This window comes from Tympanuchus pallidicinctus, unplaced genomic scaffold, assembly GCF_026119805.1.
Source record: "Tympanuchus pallidicinctus isolate F22 unplaced genomic scaffold, pur_lepc_1.0 scaffold1, whole genome shotgun sequence".
NCBI lineage: Eukaryota > Metazoa > Chordata > Aves > Galliformes > Phasianidae > Tympanuchus > Tympanuchus pallidicinctus.
Window position 1 is genome coordinate 6,070,928 of NW_026294618.1, and position 16,198 is coordinate 6,087,125.

Sequence of the window (16,198 nt, forward strand, 5' to 3'; positions counted from 1 at the left end):
TGGGTGTGCTATGCCACCCTCCCATCTTCTGCACTGTCCCTGTCCCCCTCCTCCCCAAGCAAGGGACTCTTCCAGCAGCTTGTTTTCTCCCGTATGTTTTATTACACTAATCCACAAGGATTAAGTTAAACCAGTCAATGCAAACTCCAGTGTTTTCCAGCCCTTTCAGGCCAAAATGAACTGTCCAGTGTTGCAACAGGAAAGGGAGAGGCTCAGGAAGGAGGAAACCCCACAGCTGAAAGGTGGGGAGAGGCACTGCTGGGTTGGGGCTCCTGTGAGTACCCCATCGTCAGGCTAGATTTTGGGGCGCCAGCCCTTGATGAACTGCATGATTTTCTTCACCTGGAGCTTGGTAAGGCGAAAATCATCAGCCAGGATCTCTTCGCTGAGCTGCACGAAGATGCTGCCATCAATGCGCTCCCGCGCGAAGAAGCTGACGACGTCCTCGGAGAGGCCAATGAAACGTAGGCACTTGGAGACCTCCTCCACCGACAGGGCCGAGAGGTCGGCAGGGGGCAGCCAGGGTGAACCGTCCCCACTGGGCCTTGGGGCAGCCGGCGGGGCCCCCCCTTCACCCCACGTCCCCGGTGGCACCTCGATAACGCCCTGCGCCAGGTAGAGGTGGGTGACGCCGCCCTCAGCGCCTCTCAGCACGGCAGGAGAGAGCGGGGCCGTGCCACGGATGACGATGCCGTCCCCGTCAAAGCCCTTGGGTGGGCGCGGGGGGGCCGCTGGCTCCAGGCCCTCAAAGGACTCTGGTGAAGAAGAGGAAGAGGGCGCAGCCGGGGCTGAAGGTGGTTTGGGCCACTCGGGGCTTTCAGGCCACTCGGTTGCACCGGCGAAGGGGTTGAGCGCCCCAAAGGGTGCAAAGCGTTTTTGGGAGTGAGGAGGTTTGAGGCGGGGGCAGCTCCGGAAAGGCTTCAGAGGGGACTCAGTGGCGGGCGGTGGTGTGGAGCAGCTGCTGTTCCCCCCTGCCTCGGTGTAGGCCCAGGGATCGGACCAGGCGGTGGGGGCCGGAGGGGCAGCGGGGGGCAGCGGGCAGCCGGGGGGATCCCCAGCTTTGCAGTCTCCCCACGCACAGGGGTAGCAATAGAGGGAGTAAGCGTCAGGTGAAGGCGAGCCGCTGCCACTCCGCGGGGCTGACCTGCAGAAAGAAAGTGTGTCTCCCCAAAGCCTGCCCCCAAGCCTTGGCCATCCCTTGTCCCCGAGCCACTCACCCGTCGTGCAGCCCCGAGGAGTAGTAGGACAGGCTGGGGCTGGGCGAGGGAGCAGGTGCCAGCTTTGGGAAGCGCAGCGGGGCTGGGGGGCTGCGGGGCACCGTGGGGCGGCCTCCCCGAGGTGGCACAGGGGGGGCATTCAGCAGCCGACACTCCTCCTTCACCTGCAATGGGGTGAGCCATGTCAGGAATCTGCCCTAGGAATCCCCTGAGGTGCTGGGGAGCCCCTCTGGTCCTCAGTTATCGAGACACGAGGATGCAGCACTGGGGAGGTGCAGGGTACCCCATGGTGCAGGGGGAGCCTAAAGATTCTGGTTACCCAGTGGTGCCCCAAGGACTCGGCAAGGTGTGCTGCAGGGAGCTCAAAGGGTTCGGTGCAGGCATTTGGGTGCCCCTCGGTGCAGGTCATCCTGCAAGGTTTGGTGTAGGGATCCAAAAGGATTTGGGTACCCACAAGGGACCCTGGGGATTCTGGTGTTGATGGTGCAGCCAGTGGGCTTCAGGGCTCTCCTGAGGATGGAGCCACGCATTACAACCCAATGCACAGAGCCGTGGACACCTCACTGAGCAAGGAGGGACCCTGTGGCACGAGCATCCTACTGGACAGATCTGACGGCGTGCATGTCCCCATGGAGACCAAAGGATGTGGGTAAAAGGATGTGAGCACCCCATGGATCCCAGAGGATTTGGGCAACCCAACAGCACCCACCATGGAGGTGGAGCAGGCTGACAGGCCACCCCGCAGTCCTCCTTACCGCCTCTGATTTGGGTGGCACCGGCGGTGGTGCGTCCCCCAGCGGCTCATCCCTGGCGCGTCGCGGGGAGCCCAGCGGGGACGTGGCCCCGAAAGCGATGAGGTCCGGCCGCCCTGCAGTGCTGGGCTGTGAGGAAGAGCAGCTCTCCAAGCCCTGGTTGCTCCAGAGCTCTTCGTAAGGGATCTCCAGTGGTTCCTGAGTCCTGAATTCTGGCTCGGCCCAGTCGGGCGTCACATACTCCCTCTCAGGCTCGGTAAAATCAGGGGGGTCCCCGCAGCGGGTGGCTGAATCCAGGGGTGCGCGGGGCAGCCCCCCACCGTAGAAGCAGAGCGAGAGCCTCTGCAGGGGTTGGCTGAGCTCCTCGCGGCCGCAGCTCGGCAGGCAGAGCCGCAGGCGCCGGGGGCTGGCGCATTCCTCCGAAAAATCCGGCTTGGCCTCCCGCACGGCCCGCGAGTACTCGTCGGGGTTGAAGCGCTCGTGGCAATACGCCGCGCTGTCCCGCAGCAGCTTCTCCAGCTGCGGGTCCCCGCCGAGCAGCCCCTCGGGCAGCTGGAAGCGCGGCATGTCGGCCAGCAGCAAGAAGTGGAAGGGCACGAGGCGCTCGCGCCGCAGGATGCAGCACAGCACCACCGTCTTGGAGATGATGCCCACCAGCTTGTAGCAGTGTCCCTCGCGGATGGCGTGCAGGTCGTAAGGGTTGCGCGCCGGCCGGCTGGGCACGGCCACGTTGACGGGCAGCCGGACCTTCTCGATGATGCTGCGGATGGTGTGCTCGCCCTCCTGCAGGCGCAGCTCCAGCGGGCTGCGGGTGCTGAAGCGGCCCTTGCACTGGAAGGGGAGGCTGAGGCTCTCGTTGGTGCGGTGGTTCATGCAGATCAGGCACGGCATTTTGCCCTTCACCTGCCTGGCCCCTGCCGCAGGCGCCGCCTTGCCCAGCTTCCGCAGGAGGGTGTTGAGGCGCGACTTCTCCTTCACCGTCTTGGCGCACAGGATCTCCGCCTGCCCCATCAGCGTCAGCTCATCCCCAGCGTGCAACGTGAAGTTGTACACCTCGCTGTCCTCGCTGAACTCCCCCGACACCACCTGCCCGTCACCATCTCACAACGTCACTCCACCGCTGTCTTCTTTTGTCCCGCCACCATCCCATGGTGTCCCATCACCAACCCTGATGTCCCATCACCAACCCTGACGTCCCATCACCAACCCTGATGTCCCATCACTGACCCCTTGATGTCCCTTCACCAACCCTGATGTCCCATCACCAACCCTGACGTCCCATCACCAACTCTGATGTCCCTTCACCAACCCTGATGTCCCATCACCAACCTCTTGATGTCCCATCACCGACCCTGATGTCCCATCACCAACCCTGATGTCCCATCACCAACCCTGACGTCCCATCACCAACCCTGACGTCCCATCACCAACCCTGATGTCCCTTCACCAACCCTGATGTCCCATCACCAACCTCTTGATGTCCCATCACCAACCCTGATGTCCCTTCACCAACTCTGATGTCCCATCACCAACCCTGATGTCCCATCACCATCCCATGGTGTCCCATCACCAACCCTGATGTCCCATCACCAACCCTGATGTCCCATCACCAACCCCTGGATGTTCCACTGTCATCCCTTAATGTCCCACCATCATCTTCTGATGTCCCACCACCGTTCCACGTGTCCCACCACCAACCCCGATGTCTGATCACCTTCTCATGTCACTCCACCACCCTCAGATGTCCCACTGCCATTCGATAGCGTCCCACCAACCATGCTGATGTCCCACCACCAGCTCCGTCTGCCTCACCACCGTGCTCTGATGTTCATCTGTTGTCCCATCGCTACCCCTTGATGTCCCACTGCCATCATCTGATGTCCCACCACCAACCCCGACTTCTCATCACCACCCCATAATGTCCCACCATCACCTCTTAATGTCCCACTGCCATCTCTTGATGTTGTACCACTGTTCCCTGACGTTCATCTGCTGTCCCACCACTGTCCCCTGGTGTCCCAACTGCCCGCCTGCCATTCCCTCCTGTCCTACTGATCCCCTGATGGTCCCCACCACCCCCTGCTGTCCCCACACCAACCTTCACGCTGAATGTGATGGCCTCCATAACGAAGACGCGGTCCGGGAAGATGCTGGCCACCTCCTCCACACTATTGAAATATTGCACGGGCTCACGGATGTCCCGGTCCTGGTCCAGCAGCTTGAACTTCCCTGCAGGACACAACCAACCCCACAGCAATGAGCGTGGGCCCCGTGGACCTTGTAAGCCATTGGCAAAACTGGGCACTGGGGCAGCTGCCCCATCCAATTCTGGGGACATCCCAAGGCTTATCCTCCGAGGAAACCTCATCAGGGTCCCTCCAGCATCCCCCATTGCTATAGGAGTGCTCCAAAGCGACCGCAGAAATGCCCCCAGGGTGGAGGAAACGACATCCAGAGGCATCTGCACAAGTGTCCCGGCCCTACGGCCCCCCCTGCCCCACACATGGCTCATGGGGATGCGAGGACAGGGGTGTAAGGGTGGGTGCTGGGGGCTCAGTGCAGCTGCAGCCGGAGGGAGCACTGATGAGCAAAGCTGCCTTCATTAGCACAAGCGTCGCGGGGACGGGACCTGACGGGAATATTAACTCAGTGCTGCGGCGCCGGGCTGCGCAGAGGGGACAGGAAAAGCCGGGGAGGATGGGGATACTGCATTGAGCTGAGGGCGGGGGTGAGAGGCTGCAGGACAAGCTTGGGGTGCACAGAAGCCCATGTGCACGGATCCAGGGCATGGCCGGGCCCCACCAGCTGGTTAACTCATCCTCCTCCCTGGGGTGGGCGTCCAGCCCCTCCCCCACTGCATTTCCCATTATTTATTTATTAGCAGGACTCATTACCGCCATGGCAAGCACTTAGAGTGGTCATTAAGGCTCCTGCTACGGCGGCCGTGGTGATCTCAGCACCTTCATCCGCTACAGTGGCCCCAGCCTTCATCAGCTGCAGCCTGCCCCATGCCCTTCCCTGTCCCATCCCTGTTCTGTACCCATCCCTGTCCCACTCCCATCTTTCCAGTTCCTGTCCACCTCCTTGTCACCATTCCATCCCCATCCATGTCCCATCTCCACCCCCTCCATATCCCTGTCCCCATCCCCAACTCTCTCCCCGTTCCCACCCACATCTCCGCTGATGTCCCATCTTTGCCTCCATCCCCATCCCCTCCCTGTCCTATCTCCATTTCCATTGCTATCCCCATCCCCATTCTTGCTCCATTTCTTTTTTATCCTTGTCTCCATCTCCATTCTATCCGATCACCTTTGTCTCCATCCCAATCCCCACCTTCATGTCTGTCCCCGTCCCCTTTCCCATCCTGACCTCCGCCCGTGTCCCATCCTTGTCTTCATTCTCATCCCACCCATCCCTATCCCCAGCTTTGTTCCATTTCTGTCTCTGGCCCTATCCCTGTCTCTATCTCCATTGTATCCTACCCCATCCCTATTCCATCCCAGTACCTATCCCCATCCCCATCCCCTTTGTGTCCAGTCTCCATTGCATCCTTATCCCATCCTCGTCTCCATCTCCACCCTCATGCTCTTATCTGTCCACATCCCATCCTTTTCTGTGTCCCTTCCCTGTCCCTCTCCCCACCCTCATCCCATTCTCCATCCCCATCTCTGCCTCCATCCCCATTCCAACCCATCCCATCCTCGTCCCCATCCCCATCTCCACCACCATCCCATCCCCGTCCCTATCCTCACGTGTCCCTGCCTCCACCTCCATCCCTGACCCATCCCCACCCCCGTTCCCCCACCTGGGTACTGCAGTGGGATGTCGATTTTGGGGCCGATGACGTAGTGGCCCTCCTCCAGGCTGTGGGCCGTCACCGTCGTCCATTGGCGGCACGAGTGGATCAGCAGCACATCCTGGGCACTCACCCCCTCCACCGACTCCCCTGCAAGGGGACGGGGATGGGATGGGACCCGTGGGAACACGGCGTGGTCACAGCCCACCGTCAGGTGTCCACCACATCGGTCCCACTGGTGTCCCCGCCACGCACCCCAAAGTGCCACCAGCCCTGGGGACAATGGAGGTGAAGGGACAGTGTGGGTACGGGGTCAGTGTAGGTATGGGTTCAGTGCGGCTATGGGGACAGTGTGTGTACGGGGCACTGAGCCACGGGCTTGGGGACAGCCATGTCAGGAGCCGCCGGGTGCAGGGTGAGCAGGTGCCCGCTGCCAAGAACCTCCAGTTGCCCTGGAAACAATTTCTTTGTCCCTCTTGAAAGGCTGCAGCAGCAGCAGCTGAACAACAACAAGTTTATTGACACGGGGCGAAGCGGCTCGGGGGCCCAGGCACCCCAGCACAGCATCTCCAGGGACACAGCAAGCTTTGAGGGCGCACCCCAACCCCTCACATCCTGCTCTGTCCCTACACACCTTGCAGCACCTCTGCACCCGTGCAAAACCCACGCACACGCTCGGTGCACAGAGCCATAGCCATGCACACTCCTGCACCTCATGCACACCAACACTTTTGCACCTGGAGGCACGAAGCCATCACTGTGCACACCCCCGTGCACACCTTACACTGGGCAGCAGTGGGGCAGGCAGGGGGTGCAGGCAGTGGACATGGCCGTGCCATGCACTTCCATCCCGGAATCTCAGCAACAGTTACCCAGGCAATGGGCAAAGCCTGCTCTGGCTGTACAATGCTGCACATGCAGCCCCTTTGTGTCCCCAGGCGCCTGTGCCAGGCAAGTGGCATTGATGGGACCTCCCCATGGACCCCCCGAAAGGGCCACGAACCCGCAAGCCCCCTGTCCCCTGCCCCTCCATTGCTCCGCTGCTCCAGCTCCATCCTGCTCCTGTCCCATCCTCTCCATCCCCCCCTTGTTTCCAGTCCCTCTCCTTCTCCAGCCCCTCCATCCCCCCTGAATCTCTGTCCCTCTGTCCCCACCATCCCTCCATTCCATGTCCTTCCTATCTCCCCATCTCCCTTTTGTCCCATCCTTTTCTTATAGCCTTCTATTGCTCCCAATCCCTCCTGTCCCCATCTGTCCATCTCAGACCCACTGTCCCTGTTCCCATCCCTCTGTCCCATCCCTCTGTCCCTCTCCCTGTCCCCTGCACCCCCCCCATGTTCCCTATCCTTCTGTCCCCATACCCATCTCCATGCCCCACATCTCCTCCATTCTCCCATCCCTGTCCACGTCCCTCTGTCCCCTTCCCTGCCCCCTGCATCTCCTCCATGTTCCCCATCCATGTGTGCCCCGTTGTCCTCATCCCTATCTCCTGCCTCCCCCTCACATTTCCTATTCCTCAGTCCCCAACCCTCTGTCCCCATTCCCATGTCCCTGTCCCTCTATTCCCATCCCTGTCCCCTGCGCCCCCCCAGTGCTCCCCAGCTGCTGACCCCATTCCTCCTCCCCATCCCCGTCCATCACCTGCACCTCCTCGTGCTCTCAATCCCACTGTCCCCATCCTTCAATCCCTGTCTCGTGTCCCATGTTCCCATCCACACTCCCAACAACCCCTCCATGCTCACAGAATCTCAGAATCACAGAATGACCCGGGTTGGAAGGGACCTCAAGGATCATGAATCTCCAACCCCGCTGCCGCATGCAGGGCCACCAACCTCCACATTCAACACTGGACCAGGAGGGATGCTCCTCATCCCTCTGCCCCCATCCCTGTGCCCCGCACTGCCCCTGCTCTCCATCCCCATCCCTCTATCCCCATCCCTCGCATACTCCATGTTCCCCATCCCTCTGCTCCCATCCCCATCCCTCTGCACCCCCCGCACGTTCCCCGTCCCTCTGGCCCCATCCCTGTCCCCACGCTCCCCACCCACACCTCTGCACCTCCTCCACGCTCTCAGCCCCTCTTCCCCCATCCCTGAACCCCCTCCCCGTTCTCCATCCCTCCGTCCCCGTCCCTCCAACGTTTCCGTCCCCGCACCCCTCTCTTTCGCAACCCCTACCACCCTCCCTTCCCTCCACCCGCCGCTCTCACCCTGCCCCAGGCACACCAACGTGGGCAGCCGGCACTTGCTGACGATGGCATCCAGGGGCAGAGCCGCGGGGTTCCAGCGGAGCCGGGCCAGCCCCGCCGCCAGCTTCTCCATCTCCTCCGCTTCATCGCCGCCGTCGGGCTCAGGAGGCCCCGAGGCCGCGGTGAGGGGGGGGGGAAGCGGCCAGCACCGCTCCGTTTTCCATCGATGTCGTTCACCGGGACCGGAGCCGGGTGGGGAAAGGGTTGGAGGAGCGTAAGGATGGAGAAAAGGGGGGGGAGGGTGGGGGGAGATGGGAGACGCCCCCTTTGGGCGGCCCCTAAAGGCTTTCCGGGGGGCTGCGATCCCCGCATTCAGACCCGGAACCGGAGGGGGGGGAGGGGGGGGATTGGTTACAGTCCCTCGTGAGAGCTGTTGGGCCCGGGATACTCAGTGATCGTATGAGACTGTAAAGTTGGTGGAAGAAATGGGATGGGGATGGAGAAGGGATGGAGAAGAAATGGAGAGCGGGAAGGAATAGGGATGAGCAGCGGTTGGGATGCGGCAGGGAAAGGAGCAGGGATGGAGCAAGGATGGGGATGGAGCAGGAAAGAAGAGATAGGGATGCAAGAGGGATGGGGATGGAGCAGAGAAGGGTGGAGAAAGGATGGGGATGGAGCAGGAAAGGAGCAGGCATGGGAATGGAGACAACGCAGGGATGGGGATGGAACAGAGAAGATGGACATCGTAGGGATGGGGATGGGAAAAGTACAGAGATGGAGCAGAGGATGGAGTAGGAAAGGAGAAGGGATGGGGTTGGAGCAGAGATGGGGATGGGGTTGGAATGGAGTTGGACAGGGAGCCCCTCTGCTGGCACACAGGGCTTGAGATCAGAGCGGGTTCCATCACACCCAGCGCGCCGACCTGGGAGCCGGGCAGGCGGGGAGCGCCACCTCCTCCCCACGGATGGCACCGCGACGGTGGCACAGTGACACCTCCGGGCTGCAGGGCGGCACTGTCGGCTGCCACAGCCTCAGCAGCAGCTCTGCACGAAGCCCCTCTCCCAGCTCCCACGGCTGCAGGAGGAGGAGCGCGGCCATGCCCGCATCCCGTGGCGCTGCCCAAACCTGCAGCCAAGAGGGGCTGCTGCCAACGGCTCCTGCACGGAGGGGAAGGGCAGTGCCTCAGCCACCCGATGGGGGTCGCCGGGTTGCAGTGGTGGCCACAGAGCACGGGACAGCCGTGGGGACACAAACAGGACTGGATCCGGTACAGCGCACCGAGCAAAGGCTGCATCCAAACACCGTTCCTTAGAGCAGGAAGGCTTTATTGCCACATCCACGCGGTCACAGCTGGGGGGGGGGGGGGGACGCAGCGGGACACGAGGGGCCCAGGAAGGAAGCAGTGCAAGTTTATAAAAGCTTTTATTTGCTCTTGGTATGACCAAGAATGGGACAGTGATCTTTTATACAATTTGATACAGTTAAGTGGTACAAAAGAATGTGTTTTAAATAAAAAGCCAGAGTGGAATAGCAAAAATATTAAAAGATTAAGTAAAAAATCGTAGGCATGGGAGTTAATCCTAGACCTGAAGTCGATGCTGTTTGGTTTTTTCCACCATCCAAATGCGAGCGGACGAAGCGCGGCTTCCGCCCCGGCCCTGCCTGCTTGAGGCGCTCGTACAACGGATCGGCTTTGGGGTTCATCAGGACCAACTGAATGAAGTGACGTAGGAGCAGCCCCAGGCTGGCTTGGCTCTCACCCCTGCCTCCAGGCTGTCGTTAATGCTAGAGTGCTGTATCTAAGAACCAACACTGTTATTCGTTACGTTTCAGCATCTGAACCGACTCTGGTTGCTCGCTCCCCCTCAGCTGGGCCCTGCACTCCGCTACAAACCAAGCCAGGCCAAGCTACGGGATCGACATTCAGGTTTGGTTGGTGGGTTTTTTTTGCATGAAGGGAAGCAGAACCTGTAGCGATGTTTGGGTTTAAAGACTTGGCCAAGGTTGGGTGTAAGGGGTGGGAGCCACCAGCACAGCGCCTACAGAGGGTCCCGATGGGTTGACACAGAAGGAGCCAAGCCCCAGGAGCAAATAAAAAGCTCACGTTTCAAAGAAAGGTTATATATGAAAGAAAAAAACAACAACAACAACAACAAGATGCCTATTTTCTCCTTTTTTTCCCTTTTTTTTTTGAGAGAGAAGGTTCCAAAAAGTGCAGTTTAGGCGGGAGGTGGAGCCAAACGGGCCAGGGACGGGGAGCCCTACGTGAGGCGGCTCGGAAGCAGGACGCCCATCCCAACACGGTCATTTCATGGCGACTCAATCCGCTACCATTGCGATTCCCCGCTACGTTACTCGCTGGAGGGAGTCCAAAACCCGAGCGGATGAATGCGAGCTCGGGAAGAGGAAGGTTTGTGGGGGGAGGTAATAAATTAAACGGCCGACTTTCGTCTTCGTTTTGTCGCTATCGTTCCTTTGTCACCTAAGTCTGACTCGGCCTCGTGCCCGGCTGCCCAGCGGCTCGTGGTGGGAGCGGCTAACGGTGAGAGAACTGAACAAGTTGAATGCTGTCAGTTTGGGAATGGCGTGTTATATTCATACACATAAAGTAGACAACCACATCACCCTCCATAGAAAACTAGTGCATGCAAATAACTCTTCCATATCATAAAACCCAACGGCTATGCAGGAGGAGAGAGGATATACTAGTGAACTGACATTGGCTAGAGGGAAATTAGTAGGTATTCGTCAACATCTTACCTCGAAAGCTAAATCAGTGCTTTGTATTAAGTTTTTTGGCAAACATACCGCGTTGCCATCCTTTTTAATTAACACATCACACCATGGAGGGAAGCAAATAAAAGCAGCATGCAGGCAAAAAGGAAAGAGCTGCGAGTGAGAAAAGAAAACGGCAGCAGGAACGGTTCCGATGGCGAGGTCACCAACAGGAGAGGCGGCAGGTTAAATGGAGCAGCAGTAGTAGCAGTAGGTTTGTTTTTGTTTTGTTTTTTGCACCACCCTTTGTCCTCGATGCACGACACCAACAGTGACAGAAAGCAATCACAAAAGAGTCGGGTACTTGGAAATGGTCGGGGATGGATGCTATGTCTCCTGCACATGCTTCCACCAGAAGAGAAATCAAAGTGAAAATTAAAAGTTCCTTTCCACGTAAGGCACAGGACAAAAGAAACCCCATTCACGTATCAAGGCGAACACGAGTGTTTTCCTGGCTCTTTTGCTGATGCATCTAGTGAACACGGTGACTCGAGCACATTATCCATGACAGAAAATTCCACTGTCGTACAAAATGAATTGTTAATTCTAACTTTTATTCTTATACAATTTGCAGAGGAGAGCTGGATACGATTGCTCTATGTTTGAACGTCGGGAGGAGAGGGGCTATAATACAACCAAAACGTAGTGGTAAGTGGAGCAGGTACATGAAAAAATGAAGTCACGGAGGTGATTTTCCTACACACGTTGAGGAAATTATAGTATGCAAGCTGTCCTACACGGGAGAACAAAGGGAGACAGGAGCTCGTTAAGATGAGGAACAAAACATCGGCTGAAGGTTAAAAACGGACAGAGTGGTTTGTTTTGCAGCGAGAAAAAAGAGGCGGTGGATGGCGATTGGTGATACAGGAGAACGCTCAGCAACACTTGCTCTTCCAGCCTGTCACCCCACCTCCGCTGCTGATATCTACATTTTCACTGTTGGGCTCTTTTACAGGCGTCTGCAATGAAACAAGCGAGAAGGTTAGAGAGCTCCCGAGGCATTGGGAAGTCCAGGTGATGAGGGGACAAGAGGCAGGGGCTGCATCGAGATCGATGTTGCCACGTAACAACCCGAATCAGGGGGCAAAATGCTCTGAAGGACACCAGGAATGCTCCCTCCCTTTGCCAGCACAGCTGTGCAGGACAAGCCTATGGGGTTTTTTGTTGTCGTCGTTCCAAATCGACGCTTGAAAAGCTGGGGAAAGCCTCCCAGCTCTGAAGTGGACAGGGATGATATCCAGCCTCTGCCTTCAGAACCGACACTCGGAGGAGGTAAATCCCAGCGGGTTGAGTTGTGCAAACTGATGGCCTTAAAAGTGGCAGAGTGACGGATGGATTGAGAAGGATATGGATTTTAAAGCAGGGCTGCTCAAAAGCATCTGCCTTCCACTCGTCAGGACGCTGAGGCTCATCTGCATCACGGCACGTAAACGTGGCTGGGTCAAAGCACAGCTCTGGCCTGCTGGGTTTGATCAGATGATGGTGTCTATTTCCAGAAAATAACACTATACATTTGTGAGAATGCAGCATTCAGTCCCTTTGCTCCTCTTCTCGTTCTCTACCTCGCAGCCTTGCAACAGAGTTGCTCCCCATCCTACCTCGTTATTCAGAGAAATGCACTGAGGTCAAAGTAAAAACGCAAAGGCCAGGAGGGTCAGCAGTGTGGAGATGGAGCTGATGGTAAGCAGGAAGGTGCTAATCAAGTCTTTGGCAATGGGAGAACATCAGCTGACTGAAAATCAACCCCAGAGCCACCTGCACATCCATATCCAGCTCAATCCAGCAACAGAACAGTGAGATTCTCAGGAAAGACAGCCCTCCTGATGGCACGTGGTGCAATTCAGGAGGGAGAACCAACCACCAGGGAGACCTGGTGAGCCATCTTCCTCTCTCAGCTGCAATTTAACCTTCTGAGCAAGACCTCTCAAGAAATGTAGAGGATAGAGCAGGCCAATCACTGAACCAAAGTAGGAAGAAAATGGTTTGAAGTTGAAGAGGGAAGGTTTAGGGTGGATGTCAGGGGAAGTTCTTTCCTATGAGAGCGGTGAGGTGCTGGAACAGCTGCCCAGAGAGGCTGTGATGCCCCGTCCATCCCTGGAGGTGTTCAAGGCCAGGTTGGATGGGGCCCTGGGCAGCCTGGGCTGCTATGAAATGGGGAGGTTGGTGGCCCTGCATGTGGCAGAGGGTTGGAGCTTCGTGATCCTTGAGGTCCCTTCCAACCCTGGCCATTCTGTGACTCTAGGAATGGACAGATCCACTTCCACCAATCAAAACCCATCCTGGCAGATACTTAAAAGCTTTTAGACAATGTTGAGTATTGATAAAAATGATTCAACTGGAAAAAAAAAAAAAAAAGTGGCATAACTGAAGAAAAAGTGGCAGGGAAAAATATGGTAAAAGGCAGAGGATTCCCTTATGTGGGAATCTGATCTCTACAGTGAAACGCGTTGTAACACAGCAGAAATCGAGTGCTTAAAGCAGTAAGTTTTGAAGCACAGCCACCAGAATTACTGGGGGTCCAATGGATTCTCTGTCACTGCCAACTGTTAAATTCCTTTGGCTGTAGTTTTGCAGCCTGGTCAGAACAGAAATCTGAGGACTCCCTGACACAGGGAGACAGGAAAGCAGGCCCAGGTTTCATCCCTACAGGTTCCAGTGACTTTGGGTCTCCTCAGGATTAAGAAAAGCTTCGGTCATTCAAGACAGGAAGCAGTGAACACCCACATTCACAAAGCAGGAACAAATGAAGGTGGCAGGGAAGGGCCACTTCTCCTTCAAACTCATTCTGGTGTTTTTACCTTCAAGCACTACATGTGAATCAAATAAGTTTAAGGGCTGAATTTAGATGCCTTGGCTCTTTGGTGTATGCCACCTCCTCTAGATAGCACCTGCACAGCAATGAAGCATCAAACAGGCTTCAGAGGCTCTGAAGCTTTCAGAGCACACACTCCTCCTTTGGGGCTTGATTGCCTTAGCGTACCGAAGTCAAAAGGTGAACATCCAAAGCAACATGAGTTGACATTTTAGGATTTCAATTTTCCCCCAACCAGATCCCACCATCACCTACCTTTCGAAGAATGTCTTCTGCTAATGTGAGGAATGCCTTCTCAATGTTTATATTTGCTTTCGCACTAGTTTCGAAAAACCTAATACCGTGCTCCCTAGCAATCTAAACCAAAAGACAGAAGAAGAAGGAAGGTTATCATCCCCGTGGGGTTTTCAGCTGGTGCTGCTCACACGATAAGCACGCAGCATTCTCTCAGCACAGAAGCAGCAGTACTGGTCAATCAAAACCAATCTGGAACGTAACCACCAGAATCAGAAATTCAAGTGTGTTAAAGCACAAGTGAATGAGGACAGGCACCACGCAGACCAGTCACAGCACGAGCAACCTCACAAAGGATAATCAAGGAATTCGAGCTATCCAAAAAGAAACTGCAGCTGAGCTCACTCCATTCATGGCAGTTGAACACAGTGCAGCTTCTAAGAACATGCTGCTCAGGCTTACACACTATCAGCAAATCCAGCCATCTCATACCCCACTGTGGAATCCACACCACCCAACAACAGTGCAACCCCTGGCACTGATGTGCTTACTTGGAAAAGCAAGTTTGTCTCCAGCACCTACCTGTTCACCTTTTGCTTTAGGAACAACTCTTTTATCTTCCATGTCACACTTGTTTCCTAACAGCATCCTCTCCACATCTTCATTGGCATGCTAAAATGAGATAAGAACCAGGTTGACACATCTCCCCCAGCCAGCAGCAAGTATCTATTGCACTTCTGTACTTCCAGACTGCCTGAAGTGCAGGCTAACACTTACAGGACCTGCAATTTCCTGAATTCTAACAAAAGCTGCTAGAGGTCACTCCACCTTCAGACCAAAGAGGAAGCAGAATGAAACAATGGCAGTAGCACAAGATGGAACTCACCATCCCAGTATCAGTTATTTCTCCCTTTCCTTTTTGTTTGTACGTTCTCAAGTGTGTTGTCTTCCTTTCCAAAGAGAACTAAGCACTGTTTCCAAACTCAGATTCTTCCAGTTACCTTCAGCATGCCAAACCTTGGCTGGGATGCATTCAGAGATGTGGGATAATGAATGGCTTCCTGCCTGGCGCTCGGAGATGTTAGCATTACCACAGTTATAGAAATGCTACAAAGGCCTAAACAGTAGGGGACAAAACAAATCCCCACATCACAGCTGCCAACAATTGAGCTCCATACACTGCAGTGGCTCCAGCTGACACTGTTACTTTTTCTTGGTGTTTGAAGGACCCCTCTACATAGCTTTATTGTAGACAGGTAAGTCTCTCTAATGACAAAAAACATCATAAAGGGAGAAGCAGAGCGAGCACCACGCTCAAGAACCAGCAAAAAACAGGACCCCATACACAGGGAATCAGTCCTGCAAGGCAAAACAGAGCACCAAGGGCTTCTCAAGGAATGCTGCAGGAGCCAAAAATACCTTGGCTGTTCTGTTATTGAATGACCACCAACAGACATCATAATAAAGAAAGAACATGCCAAGGATATCCATCAGAACAGCAGAGCCACGGCACAAAGCATCACTTAAGTGGATAACTGAAGTGCTTTGAGGCCTGACATGAGAAGCTTCTTGGGAAGCCTAATCTCCACTTACTTTCACTCCAGCAGTCTTAATGCTACTTTGCAGCACAATTACTAACACTGATTTGTGTATCCAATACTCCTGCTTATAGTAACAACCCGTTTCACATTCCTGAAGAGAACCACCTCCAACTTTCTCCTTCAGGTCATAAGGAGAAGGAACCATCCAATAGCAAAGATTAAGATGTTGTGTAGGATAAGACATCAAAAATGTTCGTGTTTCATGCACACAGAACTGCTTCCACAGCAGACAAAAACAAGCCAGGCTCCATGGATAAAACTGTGCAGCACCAGAACAACTCAACTGACTTGAACACCCCACAGTAAAAGTGCACTCTTTGTGTGGTGCAACTCTGCAGAATGTGAGTTAGATAATCAGGTACTGAGCAAGGAGGAAGGTGCAGCATCGTTACACATCTGTAGCTTTCCTGGTTATTTCTAAATTAGGGTTTACTGGTCCTATGGAAGAGCCCCCTCACACAGGGCAGCAAGTCACACCAGCTTCCTTATCTGAAATCTTCATTATTGACAGAATATCCTTGGCAATATTAACTCCTTGTCAAACAGAAGTGTTTTTAAGTGTTTCTTTTGCCAACTATCCTTCACAATAACCCTGTAGGTGAGGAGGTAACATCCACCACATGTTTTAGCAAGAAGCCTGAATGCTGGGGCAGGAAACTCAGAAGGAAGAATTCACCCATCATTTCTGTACATGCTCTCTACTTGGGGGCTTCTTCCATAATCACAAAAGCTTCCTAAGGTGTCAAACATCCCTCATCAAACTGCAGCAGTTGTGCAGCCCTCACCATGCACCTGAAATCAGCTGCAAAGCTCTGTGCAACGG

At 55.5% G+C, this 16,198-nt stretch overlaps 2 protein-coding genes and 1 long non-coding RNA gene across 3 annotated transcripts in view; 1 reads left to right on the top strand and 2 right to left on the bottom strand.

Annotated features, from left to right (window-relative positions):
- Window positions 1–153: 153 nt before the first annotated feature.
- GAREM2 (GRB2 associated regulator of MAPK1 subtype 2) lies at window positions 154–8,234 on the bottom strand. The gene is made up of 6 exons (XM_052691429.1): window positions 7,975–8,234; window positions 5,775–5,915; window positions 4,068–4,198; window positions 1,973–3,055; window positions 1,218–1,381; window positions 154–1,144 (listed from the first exon to the last, which is right to left on the bottom strand). The coding sequence occupies exons 1-6, from the start codon at window positions 8,084–8,086 to the stop codon at window positions 295–297; spliced, it is 2,481 nt and encodes an 826-aa protein (XP_052547389.1). The 5' UTR covers window positions 8,087–8,234; the 3' UTR covers window positions 154–294.
- Window positions 8,235–9,359: 1,125 nt separating this feature from the next.
- The window catches only part of RAB10 (RAB10, member RAS oncogene family), a 38,027-nt gene continuing 31,188 nt past the window's right edge, over window positions 9,360–16,198 (bottom strand). The window contains exons 4-6 of the mRNA XM_052693704.1: window positions 14,357–14,446; window positions 13,796–13,897; window positions 9,360–11,687 (exon numbers count right to left, since the gene is read on the bottom strand). Of these exons, the coding sequence (XP_052549664.1) occupies window positions 11,604–11,687; window positions 13,796–13,897; window positions 14,357–14,446 (276 nt within the window). The 3' untranslated portion in view covers window positions 9,360–11,603. The remainder of the gene's footprint in view (window positions 11,688–13,795; window positions 13,898–14,356; window positions 14,447–16,198) is intronic.
- LOC128086011 (uncharacterized) overlaps window positions 12,671–16,198 on the top strand; it is a 159,478-nt gene continuing 155,950 nt past the window's right edge. Inside the window, exon 1 of the long non-coding RNA XR_008209204.1 lies at window positions 12,671–12,777. This is a non-coding gene — a long non-coding RNA (uncharacterized LOC128086011). The remainder of the gene's footprint in view (window positions 12,778–16,198) is intronic.